The 21489-nt window shown below is 43.2% G+C and overlaps 2 protein-coding genes across 2 annotated transcripts in view; both read left to right on the forward strand.

Moving 5' to 3' along the window:
- Positions 1-2877: 2877 nt before the first annotated feature.
- Positions 2878-21489, forward strand: part of LOC124866637 — a 28905-nt gene continuing 10293 nt past the window's right edge. The window contains exons 1-7 of the mRNA XM_047362515.1: positions 2878-3119; positions 6449-6916; positions 8944-10223; positions 12917-13041; positions 16430-16602; positions 18195-19126; positions 21075-21322. Of these exons, the coding sequence (XP_047218471.1) occupies positions 2948-3119; positions 6449-6916; positions 8944-10223; positions 12917-13041; positions 16430-16602; positions 18195-19126; positions 21075-21322 (3398 nt within the window). The 5' untranslated portion in view covers positions 2878-2947. The remainder of the gene's footprint in view (positions 3120-6448; positions 6917-8943; positions 10224-12916; positions 13042-16429; positions 16603-18194; positions 19127-21074; positions 21323-21489) is intronic.
- On the forward strand, positions 16348-20900 carry LOC124866919 (zinc finger protein 467-like). The gene is made up of 2 exons (XM_047362971.1): positions 16348-16602; positions 18195-20900. The coding sequence occupies exons 1-2, from the start codon at positions 16431-16433 to the stop codon at positions 19160-19162; spliced, it is 1140 nt and encodes a 379-aa protein (XP_047218927.1). The 5' UTR covers positions 16348-16430; the 3' UTR covers positions 19163-20900.

Genomic DNA, 21489 nt, shown 5'->3' on the forward strand with positions numbered 1-21489 from the left:
ATTTACATTCAAGGGCTCTCCAACTCCAGTCCTCCAGATCTACCATCCTCCAACTTTTAGATGTGTCTCTTCTCCAACACACCTGAATGAAATAGTTGAATTTCCTCCTCAGCATTCAGTTCTGCAGAGAAATGGTAACCAGTCACTCATTTGGTTTAGGTGTGTTGGAGAAGGGATGCATCTAAACAATGCAGGATAGTAGCTCTCCAGGACTGAAGCTAAGCACCCCTGAATCTATTCAATAATTCAGAGACACTCATTTTTACCTTGTTGTTCGACAATGTAGTCAAATTCAGTTCATTATATCAATTAGTGAAAGATAAAAAAGAACAATTTTACCCTCCTGATGAAAAGAAAGTGTACAGGGTCATTCCTGATCAGACAGGAAACATAATGTACCTCAATAATTCTGACTAAATGAGCTGACATAATTAAATTATTTCAACCTCACACGGTGGAGAACTCTCCCTTTGTCTCTCCTGAGAAACATCTCTGCAAATAAATGATGATCCCCCCTAAAATAAACTTCATATTCTCTACATTATCAATTAAACCATCCCAGACTTGGTTCAAAAACTTAGATTCTATCATATGAAAAATGTTTAAACTTTACATAAGTTATGTAAGGAGTGCTTGTTCAAACTTTGAAATCTACCCTTTCCTCAGAACTTCACAATGGCTGGAGCAGTTCAAACCAAAATACAATTTTACTATTTACAAATCATAAACCATGCCTGATGGCTGAAAGAAAGACTTTATAAAGTGCCTTGAGACAAAATGTTGTGATTGGGCGCTATACGAATAAACTGAATTGAAATTTCCAGAAGACTAAAAGTGCTGAAGCTCTGAGTTCTAAATCAAGGTTAAAAACCATTTTGTTTAAAGTTGCCTCTGACTGTTCTATACTTAGAAAGAATAGAAGAGATCAGTTAAAGTATAGTTTAAGTGAGCTTTAGGTGAACAGAGAGATAATAGCTTATTTTGTACTTACACATCCTGACAAAAGGCTGCATGGACCTTGGTGCTCTGAACGAGACAGAGGTGAGGTCAGACGGATTTATCTGATACGGTGCAAAATGAAACATTTTCACTGGTCTTAAGATTTTCATAAGGAGTGTATATAGTACCAATTGCCTGAATTTGTTATTTTGAAATCCTGTTATTCATTTGTATTATTTTTTTTAATTTGCAAATAACTTTATATTTTTGTCCATCTGATTACATAATTATAAATATTAAATCAGATGTTATGATCAAACAGTTACTCAGTACCAAATACTTTTTTATGTTAAGGTAGTGGTACTCTTTCATTAGTACAAATTTTGGGTATTCTACCCACCTCTGCATCACAATGATAAAAACAACAAGTTTAGGGCAAACTAACTTCTTCTACTTCTCCTCCTCCTCTTCTTCTTCCTCTGAATCCGCAGTCTTTAACTTTTCTATTATTTAAATATTAATAAATGTTTTTACAAACAGCAGGGCTGCTGTCCCACCGGGCCCGAAAGCCAGTCCAGCTCTGCTGACACATCATGTGACCCTTGGATTACACACAGGTGAACTGGGAATCTGTTGCACCAGAACTTTTTTAGGGGCTTCATGGCAAAGAGGGTGCATAAATATGTACATTCCAATTTTCAGTTCTTTCCTTTTTTAATTAATAATACCTATATATCTCATTTCTCTTCACCAACCTAGACTATGTTGTGCAGATCCTTGAGGTTGGAATGTAACAAAATAGGTAAAAATCCAAGGCAGTCTATAAAAACTTTTAAAAATGTTGGCAGTTCCATTCCTCCTGAACACCATGGAAGAAAAGAAAAACGACACCATGTCAGCTTTCTGAATAAAATAAAAATAAGCATTCCTGTGAGATTTGTGCTTTAAAGTCAGCTGACAAGCGTCCAAAATAATGCATGAAAAAAAATGATGGAGCCAAAATATCTCAGTCTTGTTATATCAGAATCAGAATCAGCTTTATTGCCAAGTTCGTGCATACAAACAAGGAATTTGACTCCGGTACACTTTGCTCTTTTGTTCTGTTTTTGCATTACAGAATATACAAATTTACAATTTACAATTTACAATACACACACACACACACACACACACACTCATTCACACATCTAACTGCAATTTAGAGAGACCAGTTAACCAAACAGGTGTGTCTTTGGACTGTGAGATGAAGCCGGAGTACCCAGAGAGAACCCATGCATGCACAGAGTAACATGCAAACTCCATGCAGACCTTACAGGTCTCTCCCTCTTGCTCTGTCCTGTGCTGCGGCCCTCCCTCCCTCCACAGAGGCACTGGTCTGTGGCTCTGCAGCCCCGTCACCAACATACCCAGATAAACAGCATATTCTAACTTTCTTCTGTTATCAAGTTTGGTTTTTTTTGATAATATATATTTTTTTAATTTATCCTGTATTTTTTTTGGCAACTTTTTATGAAAAGCAGCCTGAGCCTATGTCCCGTAAACTGTGATTAACTGCATTCTGACTATTTAGTTTTTCATTCTTTTATATATATATATATATATATATTTTTTTTTTTTGTGACGTTTCTATTAGAAGCAGCAACTACCCCCATCCCATACATAATAAACTGGCATGAACTGCATTTTGACCCATTTCCTTATTGTATTGTATTGTATTATATTTCTTTATTTATCTTTTTTTATTATTTAATTGTACTTTTCTTTTAACTTTGGACTCTAACAGAACCATTTATACTTTGAGACACCACATATCCTCGGTTTTGGAGTTGCTACATACCGGAAGTTATTTCAAGATCATGTGGAGCCTGCAGTATGTATTTGGCACCACTAGGGGGCGGTAACGATACAAACCCGTGAAACCGGAAGTCTGCAGTCCTTTTGTCGTGTTGCTGCTCAGTTAACAGGCTGTGTTTGATAAGAGCTAAATATTTGAGCAGCTGCAACAGCCATGTCTTCAGTTCAGCATCTGAGAGACTTCATCAGCGAGCGGCTAACTGCTGCTGCTGAGGAGATCTTCGGAGTGTTTGAGAGAACCATCGTCCAGTACGAAGAAGAGATGGACCGTCAGCGCAGACTGCTGGATGTCACCTGGAGACCGGACAGCGGCTTCCAGAGAACAGGTCAGGAGGTCTGCAGAGCTGGTTCTGGGTTCTGGAGGTTCTGATCTGAGCTCAGATGAACAAAACAATGCAGAAAAACGGAGAATCTGGCAGAAACACCAACTCAGCCTCAACAGGCCTGCTGTTAAACCTGAGCTTTATTCGGTTTTATGCCACAGACCAACACGAACTAGTGCCTGACGGTGAAATCTGAAAGGTGTGGCGTGCCTATTCATTCAGACCCCATTGAGTCAGTACTTTGTAGAAACACCTTTGTTAATATGTTTTGCTAAACAGCTAAAGCTCAGTCAGTATAGAGAACATTGGTTTTAAGTCTTGCCAGAGAATCTTAGTTGGATTGAGGTCTGGCCTTTGACTAGGCCGTTCTAAGACAAATATAGTTTGAGCCATGCCATTGTATTTCTGGCTTTATGTTTAGGGTGGTTGTCCTGTTGGTTTTTATGATTATGTTCATGGTCAACTATTTCTAGACCTTTTCCATCTTTAATGTGACATAGATCCTGAATAGTTAAACTATAAAACAACCTAAACCATTAGGAGGTAAAAACTAGTAGAGACCAAATGAGTAAGGCAAAGAAAGTTTGTTGAAGCTCTTTTTCATTTAATCTCAACATTCAGCCTTCTTGGTAGGACTCCATAAGCGTCTCACATCTTGACTCACAGATTGTCCAAAGCCGTCTTCAGGTCACCCAAAGTTTGAAGTTCTGGACTCTGGCTCGGTTGCTCCAAAGATATAATTTTCCTGTCATGAAGGTGGACTGATCTGCTCGGACTCACTGTGATGCTGAAGAAAAAATCAGTCCTTATGTTCAGTTGTGTAGCAGACACCCACAGGTTCTGGGTCAGACTTTGCATAACTTTGAGAATAACATAGGTCCATCTCAAGAAATCTAAGCCTACAGCATAATGCTACCAACACTGTGTTTCACTGTGAGTATGGTATTTTACGAGGCCATGACACGTCCTACTTTAGGGTTTTGGAGGATTGTAGTGAGGACTAAAGTCTTTCCTTGAAAGAAAATGCTTCTGTCTTTGGACCCTACTTCCCAGTCCAAGCATATAGAGAATACAGCAGATTGTTGTCACCTGTAGAACCCAACCAGTACACATAGGGAACAGCAGCTCCTGCAGTGTTGCTCTCTGACTTTGGACAGCCTCCCTTACCAGGTTCATTCTCATCTTGAAATTAGTTTTAGAGAAATGTTCAATTTTTGTCCCCTATTGTTTCCAGACTATCTTAACTTGTACTCGTCTTCCTCTTTATTTGGGACCGGGTCCCAGGAACAGCAGACTTAGCAGAGACGCCCGGACCTCCCTCTCCCCAGACACCTCCTCCAGTTCCTCCGGGGGGAGCCCAAGGTGTTCCCAGGCCAGCTGAGAGACATAGTCCCTCCAGCGTGTCCTGGGCCGTCCCCTGGGCCTCCTCCCGGTGGGACGTGCCTGGAACACCTCCCGAGGAAGGCGTCCAGGAGGCATCCGGTATAGATGCCCGAGCCACCTCAACTGGCTCCTCTCGATGTGGAGGAGCAGCGGTTCTACTCCGAGCTCCTCCCGGATGGCCGAGCTCCTCACCCTATCTCTAAGGGAGTGCCCGGCCACCCTATGGAGGAAGCTAATTTCAGCCGCTTGTATCTCGTTCTTTCGGTCATGACCCAAAGTTCATGGCCATAGGTGAGGGTAGGAACGTAGACCGACCGGTAAATTGAGAGCTTTGCTTTTCGGTTCAGCTCTCTCTTCACCACAACGGACCGGCACAGTGCCCCCATTACTGTGGCAGCTGCACCGATCCGTCTGTCGATCTCCCGCTCCATTCTTCCCTCACTCGTGAACAAGACCCCGAGATACTTAAACTCCTCCACTTGAAGCAGGAACTCCCCTCCAACCTGAAGAGGACAAGCCACCCTTTTCCGGTCGAGTACCATGGCCTCGGACTTGGAGGAGCTGATCTTCCTCCCAGCCACTTCACACTTGGCTGCAAACCGCCACAGCGCATGCTGTAGGTCTTGGCTAGAGGGGGCCAGCAGGACCATGTCATCCGCAAAAAGAAGAGACAAAATCCACTGGTCCCCAAACCCGACCCACTCCGGCCCTTGGCTGCGTCTAGAAATCCTGTCCATAAAAGTTATGAACAGGACCGGTGACAAAGGGCAGCCCTGCCGAAGTCCAACATGCACCGGGAACAGGTCCGACTTAGTGCCGGCAATGCGGACCAAACTCCTGCTCCGCTCGTACAGGGACCGGATGGCCCCTAGTAAAGGGCCCCCGATTCCATACTCCTGGAGCACCCCCCACAGGGCATCACGAGGGACACAGTCGAATGCTTTCTCCAGGTCCACAAAACACATGTGAACCGGTTGGGCAAACTCCCATGAACCCTCGAGCACCCTGTAGAGGGTATAGTGCTGGTCCAGTGTTCCACGGCCGGGACGAAAACCACACTGTTCCTCCTGAAGCCGAGGTTCGACTATCGGTCGGACTCTCCTCTCCAATACCCTGGCGTAGGCCTTACCAGGGAGGCTGAGGAGTGTGATCCCCCTGTAGTTGGAACACACCCTCCAGTCACCCTTCTTATGAAGGGGGACCACCACCCCAGTCTGCCAATCCAGAGGCACTGTCCCCGTCCGCCACGCAATGTTGAAGAGGCGTGTCAACCATGACAGCCCTACAACATCCAAAGACTTGAGGTACTCAGGGCAGATCTCATCCACCGTGGAGCTTTTTAACCACCTCGGTGACTTCAGCCTGGGTGATGAAAGAGTCCAACCCCGAGTCCCCAGCCTCTGTTTCCACCACGGAATGCGTGATGGCAGGATTGAGGAGATCCTCGAAGTACTCCTTCCACCGGCCGATAATGTCCCCAGTCGAGGTCAGCAGCTCTCCACCCCCACTGTAAACAGTGTTGGTGAAGCACTGCTTCCCCCTCCTGAGGCGCCGGAGAGAGTATCAAAATTGCTTCGAGGCCAACCTATAGTCCTTCTCCATGGCCTCACCAAACTCCTCCCAGGTCCAAGTTTTTGCCTCTGCCACAGCCCGGGCCGCGCCACGCTTGGCCTCACGGTACCCGCAGGCGTCCCGCTGTCTTAACTGTGTTAGAGAACTTAAACAGTGCTTCTCCTCACTGATATCTTTGAATCATGAGATTATGTTGGTCCTTTTGAGCCTCTCTGTAAGTTGTGGCTCTACCTAAATGATGCAAATATGAGGAATTCAAATAAAAAAAATCTTCAACAGAACATTAATTTAAAGGTTTGCACACTAATGCAGCCAGGTTGCTGCAGCTCCAGTGGGGTTTTCTCTCAGTACACTGAAGGTTTTTTTTGTGTTTCCAGATGCCCCACAGTGTTTTCTCAAGAAGGAGATTTCTGCCGACAAGCAGCTCAGCAACCAGCAGGAGAACTCCAGTGTGGACCAGCTGGAAGCAGAACCTCCAGAGATTAAAGAGGAACAAGAGGAACTGTGGACCAGTCAGGCAGAAGAGCAGATAGTATTGAAGCAGGAGGCTGATGTCCAAATGGTGACACCATTGTTTGAGGAAGGAGACCACAGTGAACCAGGATCACACAGGGACCCGGTCCACTCTGAGAGACTAGATCAGGAGGGAAACTGGCCTGAAGACTCTGGACCAGCGAGGAACGCGGAGCTGAAGCAGAAAGAGAGACTGGACAGAAAATTGATGGACAACTGTCCTGTGTCAGAGTATAATAAAGACAGAAGAGACGGTTCTCTGCAATGTGAAGTTGGTGGAAAAGTCTTGAAGAATATCTCAGGAAGACCGACACTCTACAGAATCCACACAGGTCAGAACCTTTCTAAACGAAAACACAAAACTCTTATTTTTATGTGAAACATGGGAAATGTTTCTGGCAACATGATTTACGTGCAATCAATAATCTCTGACTAATCTAATACTGAAATATATTTTATGAAAACTACGATTTTCTACAATTTATGGTCCATAAATGCATCAACCAGCTGCATGAACTTTTTTTTATTTAAATAGATAGAAGAGAACGGTTGGAAACAGGTGTTTTAATGCCTAAATGGGAATCATTTTCTAATTCCTTCATTTCTTGTTGGATTCAAAACTAAAAACTTTATTAAGGAACCTGCAGCACTTTTCAGGACTCACTCCTTTATGTTTCATAGTCCACAGAATGAAAATCTGTACATCAGACCTTATAGGAAAACAGAAATGTGCATCAACTGGAGGCTGCATGGTGGTGCAGTGGTTGTTCTCCCCATGTTTGTGCGGGTTTTCTCAGGGTGTCCCTGCCTACTTCAACAGTGTAAAAAGATGCTTGTTAGGTTAATTGATAGCGCTGAATTTCTCTGAGCAGTGTGTGTTTGCATGGCGGTGACCTGTCCAGGTTGTGTAGTCTACTGGGTCCTGCGGTGGCATGGAAATTGTACTCTGTCATCAGCATACATATGATAGGAGATGCTGTAGTACTCTACAATCTGAGGAAGGGGAATCATATAGGTGTTAAATAAAAGGGGCCCAAGAATGAACCCTTCGGGAACCTCCCAATTATGTTTGTTAATCCAAATTTATACTTTAAGGACCCAAAGTCTGTCTGCTAAATAAGATCCAAGCCAGTTTAGCACAGAACTGGATTACTCCACCCGCTTTTCCAGCCTACAAATCAGAAAGTTCTGATCAACTGTGTCAAATGCAGCACTGAGGGACAGGTGGTGGTGGTGGTGGTTGTGGTGGCCTTCCAACAACAGGAAATAAAGTTATTATTGTTTTTATTGATGATATCAGAAAAATATAATGGCCTGCCTCTTTTAGCTATTGACTATATTTATGAAGACTTTCTTTCTAAATGTCAGAGTGAACCAGTTTGATTTTCTCCACAGGAGTTCAGCTTTACCTCTCTTAGTCTTCTGAGCTCCAGCTGTGGGAACAGAACTTTGACAGGACTTTGGTCTTTATCAGGTCGATTTCATCGATATGTGTCACAATATTCACACTAAAGTTACCTACAAGGTCATCAGCAGAAGCTGAGGGCAGGCTGGGTGATGATGAGAAGACCTGGGAGAACATTGCAGAGGTGTTATCATTAATAAAATATAATTGGTTTGATTTTTCTGAACTTTGTTTGAAAGTACCTTGTGCTTTCAAAAGACGTTGCAACGGTACCAAAATAGGATTAGGTTTGGGGTATTTTTCTTAGTACCGGTATGGATATTAGACTTTGATTTCTGCTCCAGTTCTGACCAGCATTATTGCTCCAATCTGCACAAGCAGACATTAGCAGGTTACTTCCAGAATCTCTGTCATCATGATACTTTCTGTCATTGTGCCATGAGGTGACACCTCATGGCACCTACACCATGGCAGAGCAACCTTAGGCTCACAAACAACAGCTGTGGTCTCCTCGTGGCCCGCTTTACTGCTCGCTGGGTCTGGATCCATCATGAGCTGTGGAGTGTTCTTCATACTCTGAATATTCATAGGTTTTCTGCCTCTGCTCTTTAAGTTTGCGCATGGGCCAAGGTGGGGGTGGGGTGGTTGTATGGATTACATGGAGTATTCATTATTTCATGCATCATGATGTACCTTCTTCTGTAACTACGTTATATCTATCAAATAATTCCTTTTGATAAAATTATCTGGTTTTACATTTTTATTTTTTGAAATAGCTGTTTAAACAGAAAGATTATTAAACTGTTATGGAGCAGAAAGATATAATTATGATGAAATATGTGTAAACCACCATAATTGTCCTCTACATTAATGTTGATCTGTTGGTTAAAACAGGAATAAAGATGTTCTTTGCCATATCTGAAACAGTTTGCTGGCTCTTGTTTGTCTCTCCAGACTTCCCCAAGCATTTCCTCTGGAAGGATGCTAAGATTCCTGCAGACCAGGAGCAGCCAGAACCTCCTGAGGTTAAAGAGGAGCAGGAGGACCTCTGCTTCAGTTGTGATGAAGATCAGCTGGTGGTGAAGCAGGAAATCGATAGTTTCATGGTGACTTCTGATTATGAGGAAACTGACCACAGTGAGTCAGAACCAAACAGGAACCAACTCCTTCCTAATGTATCTCCTGCAACTGACAGTCAGCATCAGGATCTGAAAGGAAGCTGGGATGAAGACTCTGGATTAACTAGGAATCAGATAAGTCAAAGTAACATCGTAGACAACGTCCCTTCGTTAGATACTCTCTGTAATTCGGACTCGAGTAGTAAATCGTTGAAATGTGCCGTCTGTGGGAAAACTTTTAGCAGCAATTTCAAAATGCGGAAACATTACAGAATCCACACGGGTGAGAAACCTTATTCCTGTAAAATCTGCAGAAAAGCTTTCCGAGAGAGCAAATATCTGTCTGTTCACATGAGAACTCACACGGGGGAAAAGCCGTATTCATGCGAAACCTGCGGGAAAAGTTTCAGTCAAAACAGCCATCTCAGTTCCCACAAGAGAACTCATACAGGTGAGAAGCCACACCCCTGCAGCACCTGTGGGAGGAGATTTGCAGAAGCATCGGCTCTCAGAAACCACATGCTCACCCACACAGGAGAAAAGCCTTTTTCCTGCCATATTTGTGGAAAAATATTGCGGTACAGCAGCAGCCTGTCTGCTCACCTGAAAATCCACACTGGGGAGAAACCTTTTGTGTGTAAAACCTGTGGGAAATGCTTCAGCCACAACAGCAGCCTAATTTCCCACATGAGGATCCACACAGGAGAGAAGTCGTATCAGTGCACGACGTGCGGTCGCTGCTTCAGCCACAGCACGACCCTGCTGCGCCACACCAGGAGCCACACAGGGGAACGGCCGTATTCCTGCGCCACCTGTGGGAAATGTTTCAACAGCAGCAGCCATCTAACCGTCCACATGACGACCCACACCCGGGAGAAGTTATATTCCTGCACCATGTGCAGCAAGCGCTTCAGTCACGGCAGTAACCTGGTGCGGCACATGAGAACGCACACCGGCGAGCGGCCATATTCCTGCCAGACGTGTGCGAAAAGGTTCAAAAGCAGCACTCATCTGTCGCGACACATGAAGACTCACAGGAAAGGCTGTAGTCCTGAAGTGGAAATCATCCTGGAAGATGGCAGCACTCCAGTCAGTCAGAGTCAACGCTGCTCCGACTGACCGGCGATCTTCATTCTGCTACCTCTAATCCTTCTAAGGACAAATAATCAAAATGCTCCCCTTACAGAAATGTTTGCTTGCTCTTACAAACCATATGTGGTTGTAACATTTGAACCTGCTAGCTACACTGGGCAGGATTTTGATTAGGAGTCTGTTGGCATGAAAAACTATCTATCTATCTATCTATCTATCTATCTATCTATCTATCTATCTATCTATCTATCTATCTATCTATCTATCTATCTATCTATCTATCTATCTATCTATCTATCTATCTATCTATCTATCTATCTATCTATCTAGTACAGACCAAAAGATTCAAAGAGTTTTCTTTATTTTCATGACTATAAATATTGTAGCTTTACACTGAAGGCATCAATACTATGAATTAACACATGTGGAATTATATCCTGAACAAAAAAGTGTGAAACAACTGAAAATATGTCTTATATTCTAGGTTCTTCAAAGTAGCCACCTTTTGCTTTGATTACTGCTCCGCACTCTTGGTATTCTGTTGATGAGCTTCAATAGGTAGTCACCTGAAATGGTTTTCACTTCACAGGTGTGCCCTGTCAGGTTTAATAAGTGGGATTTCAAGCCTTATTAATGGGGTTGGGACCATCAGCTGTGTTGTGCAGTAGGTGGATACAGTACACAGCTGATAGTCCTACTGAATAGACTGCTAGACTTTGTATTATGGCAAGAAAAAAGCAGCTAAGTAAAGAAAAACGAGTGACCATCATTACTTTAAGAAATGAAGGTCAGTCAGTCTGAACAATTGGGAAAACTTTGAAAGTGTCCCCAAGTGCAGTCGCAAAAACCATCAAGCGCTACAAAGAAACTGGCTCACATGAGGACCACCCCAGGAAAGGAAGACCAAGAGTCACCTCTACTGCGGACGATAAGTTAATCCGAGTCACCAGCCTCAGAAATCGCAGGTTTACAGCAGCTCAGATTAGAGAACAGGTCAATGCCATACAGAGTTCTAGCAGCAGACACATCTCTAGAACAACTGTTAAGAGGAGACTGTGTGAATCAGGCCTTTATGGTAAAATAGCTGCTAGGAAACCACTGCTGAGGACAGGCAACAAGCAGAAGAGACTTGTTTGGGCTAAAGAACACAAGGAATGGACATTAGACCAGTGGAAATCTGTGCTTTGGTCTGATGAGTCCAAGTTTGAGATCTTTGGTTCCAACCACCGTGTCTTTGTGCAGCACAGAAGAGGTGAACGGATGGACTCTACATGCCTGGTTCCCACCGTGAAGCATGGAGGAGGAGGTGTGATGGTGTGGGGGATCTTTGCTGGTGACACTGTTGGGGATTTATTCAAAATTGAAGGCATACTGAACCAGCATGGCTACCACAGCATCTTGCAGCGGCATGCTATTCCATCCGGTTTGCGTTTAGTTGGACCATCATTTATTTTTCAACAGGACAATGACCCCAAACACACCTCCAGGTTGTGTAAGGGCTATTTGACCAAGAAGGAGAGTGATGGTTGCTGCTCCAGATGACCTGGTCTCCACAGTCACCAGACCTGAACCCAATCGAGATGGTTTGGGGTGAGCTGGACCGCAGAGTGAAGGCAAAAGGGCCAACAAGTGGTAAGCATCTCTGGGAACTCCTTCAAGACTGTTGGAAAACCATTTCAGGTGACTACCTCTTGAAGCTCATCAACAGAATACCAAGAGTGTGAGGAGCAGTAATCAAAGCAAAAGGTGACTACTTTGAAGAACCTAGAATATAAGACATATTTTCAGTTGTTTCACACTTTTTTGTTCATTATATAATGATATAACAGTCATCTGTTCATGGGATTATAATGAATTAGAAAGGATAGGGAACAACAGCAACTCAGCCACAAAGTGGTAGGTCACATAAAATCCCAGAGTGGGTCAGAGGATTCCGAGGTGCACAGAGGTCACCAACTTTCTGACCTCCAAACATCATGTGACCAGGAACATTATGTAGAAAGCTTAATGCAATGAATTTCCTTGGCTTAGCAGCTGCATCCAAGTGCAAAGCATCAGATGGTGTAAAGTCTGCTGTCAGTGGACTCTAGAGCTGTGGTCCAATGGAGGGGTCTGGATTTAGAGGTTCCACCTTTTAATATTTTTCTTTTCTAACTTGGTTAAAGGGTCTTCCCCATCATTTTGCCTTCAGGAATCGTTGGAACTTTCCGCGATTGTTTTTACTTGTTAAGTGAAATTGCAGACAGATCTTCACTATTTAAGATTAAAATCTGTAGTCGACACAAATCTTACTGTACAAGGAAGAAAACATCAACCAGAAAATGTTCCCTTTTCATTTTTAATCTGACAGGGTACAAAGGTCCCAAAGGGAAAATTAAAAATTAGAAATAAAAACACAGAATGTGAAAATGTAAAATTCAAAATGAAAGAAGAAAAAAATAAATAAAGACATACAAGTGAAAACTTCATATCTACAAAAATAAAAAATAAATCTTTGGTTAAATTAAAAAACTGTATTCAAAATGAAAACTGGACATTTATTTTTTCCCTGATTCATCTCCAGGTTAACTTCTGATCCAACTTGAAACCAGGTTCTCTTGCAGTGTTTCACCACACTCCACGGATTTTTACTGGTTCCTGGAGCCTCACCAGGAACCAGGACGTTGGTCCTGGATGGGATCAGCTTCATATCTGGACTCTGTGTTGTTTCCCTTCAGTGGATCAACCACAGCTGGATTTTACTGCATGATGTCTGCAGGATCTGCTGTGCCAATGGGCTGTTGGTAGAACCTACGACGCTCCTACTGGTTTTGGTGCTGGTGGTGGTTCTGTTTGAGCCAATGTGGGAACAGTTCAGAGGTGTTGTGATAAACTGTCATGTTCTACATCCATAAATAACATATTTGAAGATGTGATCTAATACAGTTAATGTGTGCTGTTCAGCAGCACAGGCACTCCTCAGTGATGTAATGTTAAAAAAACTGGGAGTTCTGGGTCTTCCCCAGGTCTCCTCCCAGTGGGACGTGCTGGGAAACCTCCAGATGGAGGAGCTATCCCGATCAGATGCCCAAAACACCTCAGATGACTCATTTAGATGTGTAGAAGCAGCAGGTCCACTGAAAACTGTCTTTACTGATAATTCATTAGGATGATGATGTGTTTGTCTTCATATTGAAGGGTACGGTGGCCTAGACGGTTTAGCAAAATACAAAAGCCAGGAAGAAATAATGCAACAGTGGTGTTGTGAGTCTAATGATCAGGACCCAAAATATGTTGTCTCTCATTTAATTATGTTTTAGTTATAATTAAGGTATCATCCTGCTTACCACAACTTCCATTTTATGTACTTTTTTTTTTCTTCTATTTTATAATTTACTTCCACTGTGGTGTTAGTATTTCATTGAACTGTCTGGGCCACCGTACAAGGGGTTTTTGTTTCATCCTCTTCATAGCAACCCGTGCTCCCCTGGTCCAATGTTCCTGACCTGGGACATAAACCTCATAGATCTCTTCCTGTGTTTGTCTCTCTGTCCTGTGGACATCCTGGTCTCTGTTAGTAGACCCTTTAACTCTCTGCCACCCATGCTTTGAAGTTTGGGTAGACCTGCTGGTCTTTGTTGGGTGCAGTGTGGACCCACGGAGGTCTACGTGATCCTAAAAGAGCCTCTGTCGGCTGAGGAACCTTTAAGGACTCTGGTAGAATGCATCACCGGCCTGAGAGGTGATTCTATGACCCTCTGCAGCAGAAAGCATCTTCTGCTCCTTTGCTTCCAGGTCAACCTCAACTGGATCAGTGAGCTGTACCTCCAGCTGATTGGTTATTATAGATGAGGACTGTTGGATTGTGATTATGCCATACTGATGTGACAATAAACACAAGATTGTAAATATCTGAATGAAATGGCAGCAATTAAATCGTGACCAAAGTGTGGTTCTGTTCGTTTCTTCTTTAATTCTGATTTTTACAACAGAACCCAGATAATCAGACCAACCTGTGCTCTGAAACCGTCCTGAATGACGAGTCTTCAGTTGTTTTATATCCTCAGATCTGCTTTGAATGTGACATTAAATTCATTTATCTATTTAAATGACCTGTAATTACCTTCAGCTGCAGACCTGATCTTCACCTGTTCCTCAAGCCAATGTGATCCAATTCAAAAATACTTTAATAATCCCAAAGGGATGTTATTGCCATTCCAGATGGAGCTTGCTGCAGGAAACATCTCTTGCAGAGGTCAGGGCTACGGCTGATATGAAGAAGCCACTGATTGAAGTCAGTCTGACGAAGAAGATTCTCAGAGTTGTCCGTATTTTCTTTGTTTTATGAAGCACAATCTTCTCCATAGGGTCCAGAGCAGTCTCCAGAACAGAACCAACCACAACGGACTTCTAGAAGATCTGCAGCATCTTCCTGAAAATACTAAAGAACCTAAGCTTCCTAGCGGAGTAAAGTCTGCTTTGTGCCTTAAACAACCACTGCATTTAATGTCCAGTCTGTTGTCCATGTTGACAGTAAGGTATTTATGTTCCTCCACTTCTTCTCCCATGATGGAACCGCTGTTTGACATATTCCTACTTGTCCTAAAATCCACAATCTCCATCATCTTGCTCACATTCAGTTAAATGGGGATTGTGTTATCCACACAGGAGGTTAGTCATGTCACTGATGTCATCTTCATGGGACATCATCCCTGAAGAGTATCTTCAGCTTCTGTGACCACCTCCTCAAACTTTGGACAAAGGTTGCTTCTAAGTAAGAGGCTTATTGAAGAATGTCACATTATAAAATGAACACTTCATTGTTCTAACAATATAATTTCATGTTACAAAATCTACATATTAATCATATAACGAAACGTTTCACGTTCTGAAGATGTATGAACGTGATCATTGGGAAAATGTCAACAAGAACCAGATGTTTTCTTGTCGGAAAACGGCATCAATTGCTCCATCTACATTTGAAAGGCTTCAGTTTGTCATCAACATGTCAGTAATTTGGGGTCATTTGTGGCTGGTTTGGTCTTTGCTCAACCCTGTATGGGTCCAGATATTTTCATAAAGGTCTGCGTGACAACGCGACCCACCATGGAGCTTCTCCTGCCCCTCCAGTTGATAACTGAGAACTTCTGGCACCTCCTTTAAAGAACCACGTGTTTTCTGAACATCCATAATTATCATAATACTGTCCAAGCTGCTGAATAACAACAAAATCTCCACGGCTCCTGCAGACGAGACATTTTCTCAGTCGCTGATCTGCTCCTTCATCAACTTCATTATGTTACAAGGTAAACATATTATTCTAACAATGAAAGGTATGTTTTAACAAAAACTTTGTTGTTCAAACTATATTTTTTCATATTTGTACAATACCTTATCACATTCATGCAACATAATATTTATATTGCATGAATGTAAAACGTCATTTATTATAATAAATAATATAACATTAACATGAACAATATTAACATTAAAAGTACTTTGTTAGAACAATAACATTTTCACGTTACTTGGTGATAACGCTCACCTTTTCTTTTGCTTGGGTGGCAGCTCTACGCTTCATTCTCCTGGACCTTTTACCTCTGCAACCTGACCTCCATGAATGAACCAGTTGACTTATTGATTTACAGAAATGGGCTGGGTTGGATTGGTTATTTATTCTGTTAGTCTCTGGTACAGACTTGTCTTGACTCATCTGGTAAACTCAGTCTGAATAAGTGTCAGTTCCTTTTTGACTCATTAAAAAAGTCACTTATATCTTCTAGTAGGTATAGTTTTTATTGACAAATTGACTTTTGACTCTTGTTCTGGTTCAAAACGGAGCAAGAAAAATAATTTCCTGCATGACAGTCCACCTCTCCCTCCCTCCCTCCATCCACCCATCCATTCACCCATCCATCCACCCATCCGCATGGCCACGAAAGATTTACTCTGTGGGGAAGTTCACTGTTGGAGGCACTGGTTGATCTTTTAAATGATGTTAGAGGTGTCAAGATGTTTCAAGCTGGAGAACATTTCCACATTTGTGTTCATGAACTTGTGTGACAGACATTTGATTGTTGGATCAAGATTATTTTAAAACAGTTTACTCTGTTAAGACCGTTTTAACGCCATATCTGGAGGCTTCCGCTAGAGGGCGCTGCCGCACATCCAGACTAAAGACCGGAAGTTGTCCCGGAGCGGATGTAAACAGTTAACGATTAACAGACATTGTTAGCTCCATATATTTCCAGCATGTCTTCAGTTCAGCATCTGAGAGACTTCATCAGCGAGCGGCTAACTGCTGCTGCTGAGGAGATCTTCGGAGTGTTTGAGAGAACCATCGTCCAGTACGAAGAAGAGATGGACCGTCAGCGCAGACTGCTGGATGTCACCTGGAAACCGCAGGTCCACCTGGACAGGACAGGTGAGGAGCTGCAGGTGGGAACAAACTGTGACGGAGCTCAGGGTGCAAGAACCAGGACAGAGTCTAGGTTTCGGGTTCTTCTCTGTGAGCAGCAAACAAAGCGGGTCCGTCGGAACAATGGGGGCTTCCACGTTTAGAGCAAGCTAACAACATCTGACCTCCTCCTCCTTGGTTGTAGTTGGTGAGATACTCTGGATTGGTTCAACTAAGAACATCTAACAATAATTAGTGAGAACCAGATGGGTTTCAGACTTTTCCTCCTTGTTTATTTCCATAATCAGAGTAGATTATAGTAAACAGTAAAGACATGATAAATAAAGATCTGCTGAAGATCTGAAATTTCCTTACCATTTAGGAGAACTTTGAGGCAAACTTGTCAACCTTTTCTTCTCAAGTGACACTTTTAAACCGCCCCTGAGTAATTACACATAGATAATAAAAGCCAGATAACTTCCTAAATAAAAACTGGATGAAAATCTGTTTGCGTTCCAGATGATCTGAAACCAAAACTTAACTTTGGTTTTTTCTGTTTTACTCCATTAAAATCAAATCTTCTGCTCTGCTTCAGGAGAACTAAGCCTCACTTCGAGGCCTATCGACCTATCATCCACCCTGCTAGATTCTCTCAGAGTAAACAATCTACAGTAGGTCCATCCATGGAGACACCAGCATTTGTTGGTCAGGTTTCACTTCACTGTCCAGGAGGTGTCATGGTGCATCTTTTCATCAGTAGGCTGAGAAACATAATGTCGGCCAACTTTTACAATGATATTGTTAAAGCATGAAGCACTGGTAGTAATTCTGCAACGTGATCATCCAACATGGACCAGGCTAGCTACAGAGGTGGGCAGTTAATGTTAATGAGAGCCGGACCAAGAGGGTGCTAAATTATCCCAAAAATACATTTGATAATAAAGAATGAATAACTGCTGGTGAAGTAAGCATTGCAGCCAACATGTGCAACCCACAAAGCTGACAGTGAAATTTTATATTCACACTTAATTGGAACGGTTAACTTTCTGCCACAGAGATAAACTCTTAGTCCCCCAACAGGAAAACCACAGCCAAGATGAATCTGCTTCCAAAGTCAAAGCTGCAAATGAGGATTTTTCTTCCAAATCTAATTAGAGGAGGATGTGACTCCTAGTTTTACTGCTTCCTTTAGGCTTGTTCTCATTTGTTCCATCTATTTCTGACAACTGCAGAAAACCATGGTGATCATTTATTTTGTTGGGGTTCATAAAAAGCCTAAAATCACCACTGGTCTGGAAACAGACTTCTAAATCCCGTAAACAGTCTACAGGCTGCTGCGCTGTTGGGTACATGGGTCAGAACTGGTTGGTTTACTGGTATGAAATGGGGGTACTAACTGGTTATGGTTTCTGTAAAATAAAGTCTGTGAAACATTTATTCAGTTTGTGAACACTGAAAACATTTTCATTTTAAGCCATTTTTGTATCTTTATCAACTTACATTCGGCCCGGTTTAGAACCAACACCACCTGGACGGGTCAAACTTGGACAGAATTATTCTGCCCCAGAGACATATAACAGAATCTTCTCAGCTGTGTTTGTGTCCTTTTCTTCATTCAGAACTTCTGCACCATTTCCTCAGAAAGGAAGAAGAGGATATTCCTGCAGACCAGCAGCTTTGGAACCAGGAGCGGAAGTCTGATTTGGACCAGGAGGAACCAGATCCTCCACGGATTAAAGAGGAACACGAGGATCTCTGCTTCATCCAAGCTGAAGAGCAGCAGGACGCTAATACCTCAATGGCAACTTCTGCTTATCAACTCATTTCCAAACATGAAGCAGAACCAAACGGGAACCACCTCCACCTTGGGAACCTCTCTGAGTCAGAGAGGCAAGACCCGGTGGGAAACTGCAATGAAAACTCAGAATCAACAAGAAATCCAGAGCTAAAGCCGAAGAAGAGACTGAGCAGAAACAGGAGGCAGGCTGGGTTCTGGAGCAGTCAGGACGAAGATCAGTCCGCCCTGACGAATGAAACGAGTTATTTTATGGCTTCAGGTCATGAGGACAGAGACCCAAAGAACAACCCGCTCATCCCACTCAGCTTTCCTGCAGCTGAAATTCGAGATCAGGATGAAAGCTGGAAAAAAGGCTTTGGAACTAAGGAGCTGAAGCCCAAGGAGAGACGGATCAGAAGGAGAACCAGCAGTAACCGTGTGGTTGAAAGTGAATGTCTCAGACCAGTTTCATGTGACATCTGTGGAAAAGCCTTCAGGTGTAATTCAGACATGAGGGTCCACTACCGCGTCCACACAGGAGAGAAGCCCTTTTCCTGTGAAATCTGTCAGAGAGCGTTCAGCTTCAAGGTGAACATGTCCGTCCACATGAGGACTCACACGGGTGAGAAGCCCTACTCCTGTAAGATCTGTGAAAAAAGGTTCTCCGATCATTCCTCGCTCAGAAAGCACATCTACGTTCACACGGGCGAGAGGCCGTACTCCTGCGCCGTGTGCGGCAAACGCTTCAGTCGCAGCAGCCACAGGTGGCGGCACGTCAGGCTGCACGCCACAGAGACGCAGTCGTCCTGAAAGGCCTGGAGGTGGCCTGGACCCATCAGAAAGTTCTTCTCGGTTGATGCTCGTTGCTCTGAGGAAAGCAGCTCAATCACGGTCCAATCATTTTATCCCCACCATTCTACCAGAACATTTATTTTTAACAAATGTTTTCTAGGTTTTTGAGAAATTGATTTAACAAGGGTTGGCTGGACTGGACTTTATTTCCTAAAAAGCAACAGAAACATTTGAACTAATTAAGGAAACCAGCCAACTTCCTGAAAGTTTTGAGGAAAAATGACAGATTTTAGAACAGATGTCAGTTAAAAGTTTCCTCCACTCCGGATCTGCATGGAGGTCGCAGTCATTCCAGTCTTTGGATGATTTATTAGCACCAGGAAGGAATGAGGAAGCTGCAAACAGCTGCATTGATTTTTCACAACAACTTGGTGCACAAGTTTGGATTTCTGCAGATTATACATCCAGGCTCAGATATTTACATACAACCCGTCGTCTTCAGTTAAAGGAAAGTTGCCACAGACTTTCTGCCTCCATTAGGTAGATTCTGGCTGACATCGGACCACTCTGCTGGGATGAACTGGTGCACTTCATCTAAACTGGTTGGTTTCCTGGACCCAGATGTAATCATAGTGCATCAGATTGTCCTGAGGTTGAAGGTTTGTGAAGACAACTCCAGAAATATAATGTTGGCCTGCTCCATCCATTCCAGAACCAGTTTAAATGTGTTTTGCGATCAATGTCCTTTCAGAACACCCAACTTGGTCCAACTTTCAAGCATCTTGACACAAACCATCTCCTTTAAATGAAAAGAAATTGGTCGGGAGGTTCAGAAACAACCGAGGCTAAAATGTTGGATAACCAGTGTGACTGTCCATCGTGAAGCAAGTTAACCATCGACATGGACAGAAAGATGCTCCTGGTCCAGAATCAACATCTTCAAGTTGATTTAAAATCTGCAGCTGTCCACAGGGACGACACAAAGGTTGAGCTGTTTGGACGCAGTGGCAAGAAGGATGTTTAATGGAGTCATGGTGAGGCTTTCAGACCAGAGGACACTGTGGCAACTGTCAAGTACGGTGGTGGCGCCATCATACTGTGGGGCTGGTTCACTGCCAGTGGTAGCAGAGAGTTGCACAAAGAGGAAGGAGGTCTATGTCCAAATTCTCCAACAGGATAATGATCCCAAACACAGATCCAACTGGTTCTGGAGTGGATAAAGCAGGCTAACATTAAGGTTCTAGAATGGTCTTCCCAAAGGTTCCACCTCAGTCTCAATGGATATTTATGGACCAGCATTAAGCCCGGTCGGTGCAGGAAACCAACAAATTTTAATTAACACTACCGGAAGCGGCGGCTCAACGAACACCAAATATCAGTGGAGGTGTATGAATATATTTGAACTTGTATTGATCAACAAGTTTCTGAATCCAGTTGCTGGTAAAAATCTCTGCACCTGTATGTTTTATCATCAGAACCGTTGAAATAATGCAGTAAAAGTCTGAATCTGAGGAGAGGAGCTGGGATCTGTTTCTGTACTTAATGTTCTGCATTTTATCTTCTTTAAAATGTGCAGTGTAATAATTAAACACTGAGTTAGGATGAGGAAGTGCATGTTACAAGTTGTAGTTTTATATTTTCTACATTTTGTATTTAACTCAAGGACTCCAGATGGAAATTAAAGGCAAACTGCTGCTTCTCCTGCAGATTCATGTACCTGTTTCATGGTTCTGGAATAAACCTGAACTTTCTGCTGTGTCTTTGTTTGCTTCTGGATCAGTGTGGGAAGCCTTTCTGAAGGTATTTCAATGGCCCTTTAATGCAATCAGGAAGAGAGCTGTTCTGAAGTCAGTGTCTCTGTTGTAGAACGACATCTAACATGGTGGAGGACCGTCAGAGTCCACACAGGTGAGAAGTTGTTTTCCTGCAGATTACTTCTGGGAACCTACAGATGGACTCACGGCTTGGTGCCGCACATGATGACCCTTCGAGCTTCATGGATAGGACGGGAACTACCCACACAGGAGAGAGGTATTCACGCAAGGTTTGTGAGAAACGGATCACTCGCAGTCACGCCATGAGGCAGGACATGAAAGCTCAGGCCGGCCCAAAGCAGGAGTTCTGGATGATCTGTAACGGGGTCGGGTGTGATGTTCAAGGAGGAGCTTTCATCAGGAGGTACATCTTGTACCATAAACCACTTGATAAAATCACCTGTTGGCAGTTTAGCTACTAGTCAAGAGACAGTAAATGAGAAAGAAGGTGCTCTGATCTGAGGAGCCCAGAGCAGAGCTTTCAGGCCTTCAAGCAAAACACTGTGTGGAAATAAATGAACACTGCAAGTC

Source organism: Girardinichthys multiradiatus, chromosome 4 (genome assembly GCF_021462225.1).
Source record: "Girardinichthys multiradiatus isolate DD_20200921_A chromosome 4, DD_fGirMul_XY1, whole genome shotgun sequence".
Taxonomy (NCBI): domain Eukaryota; kingdom Metazoa; phylum Chordata; class Actinopteri; order Cyprinodontiformes; family Goodeidae; genus Girardinichthys; species Girardinichthys multiradiatus.

Coding starts and splice junctions, on each gene's coding strand:
- LOC124866919 (XM_047362971.1), top strand. CDS start 16,431: ATGTCTTCAGTTCAGCATCTGAGAGACTTCATCAGCGAGCGGCTAACT. Junction 16,603..18,194: donor GGTCCACCTGGACAGGACAG/GTGAGGAGCTGC, acceptor TTCTTCATTCAG/AACTTCTGCACCATTTCCTC.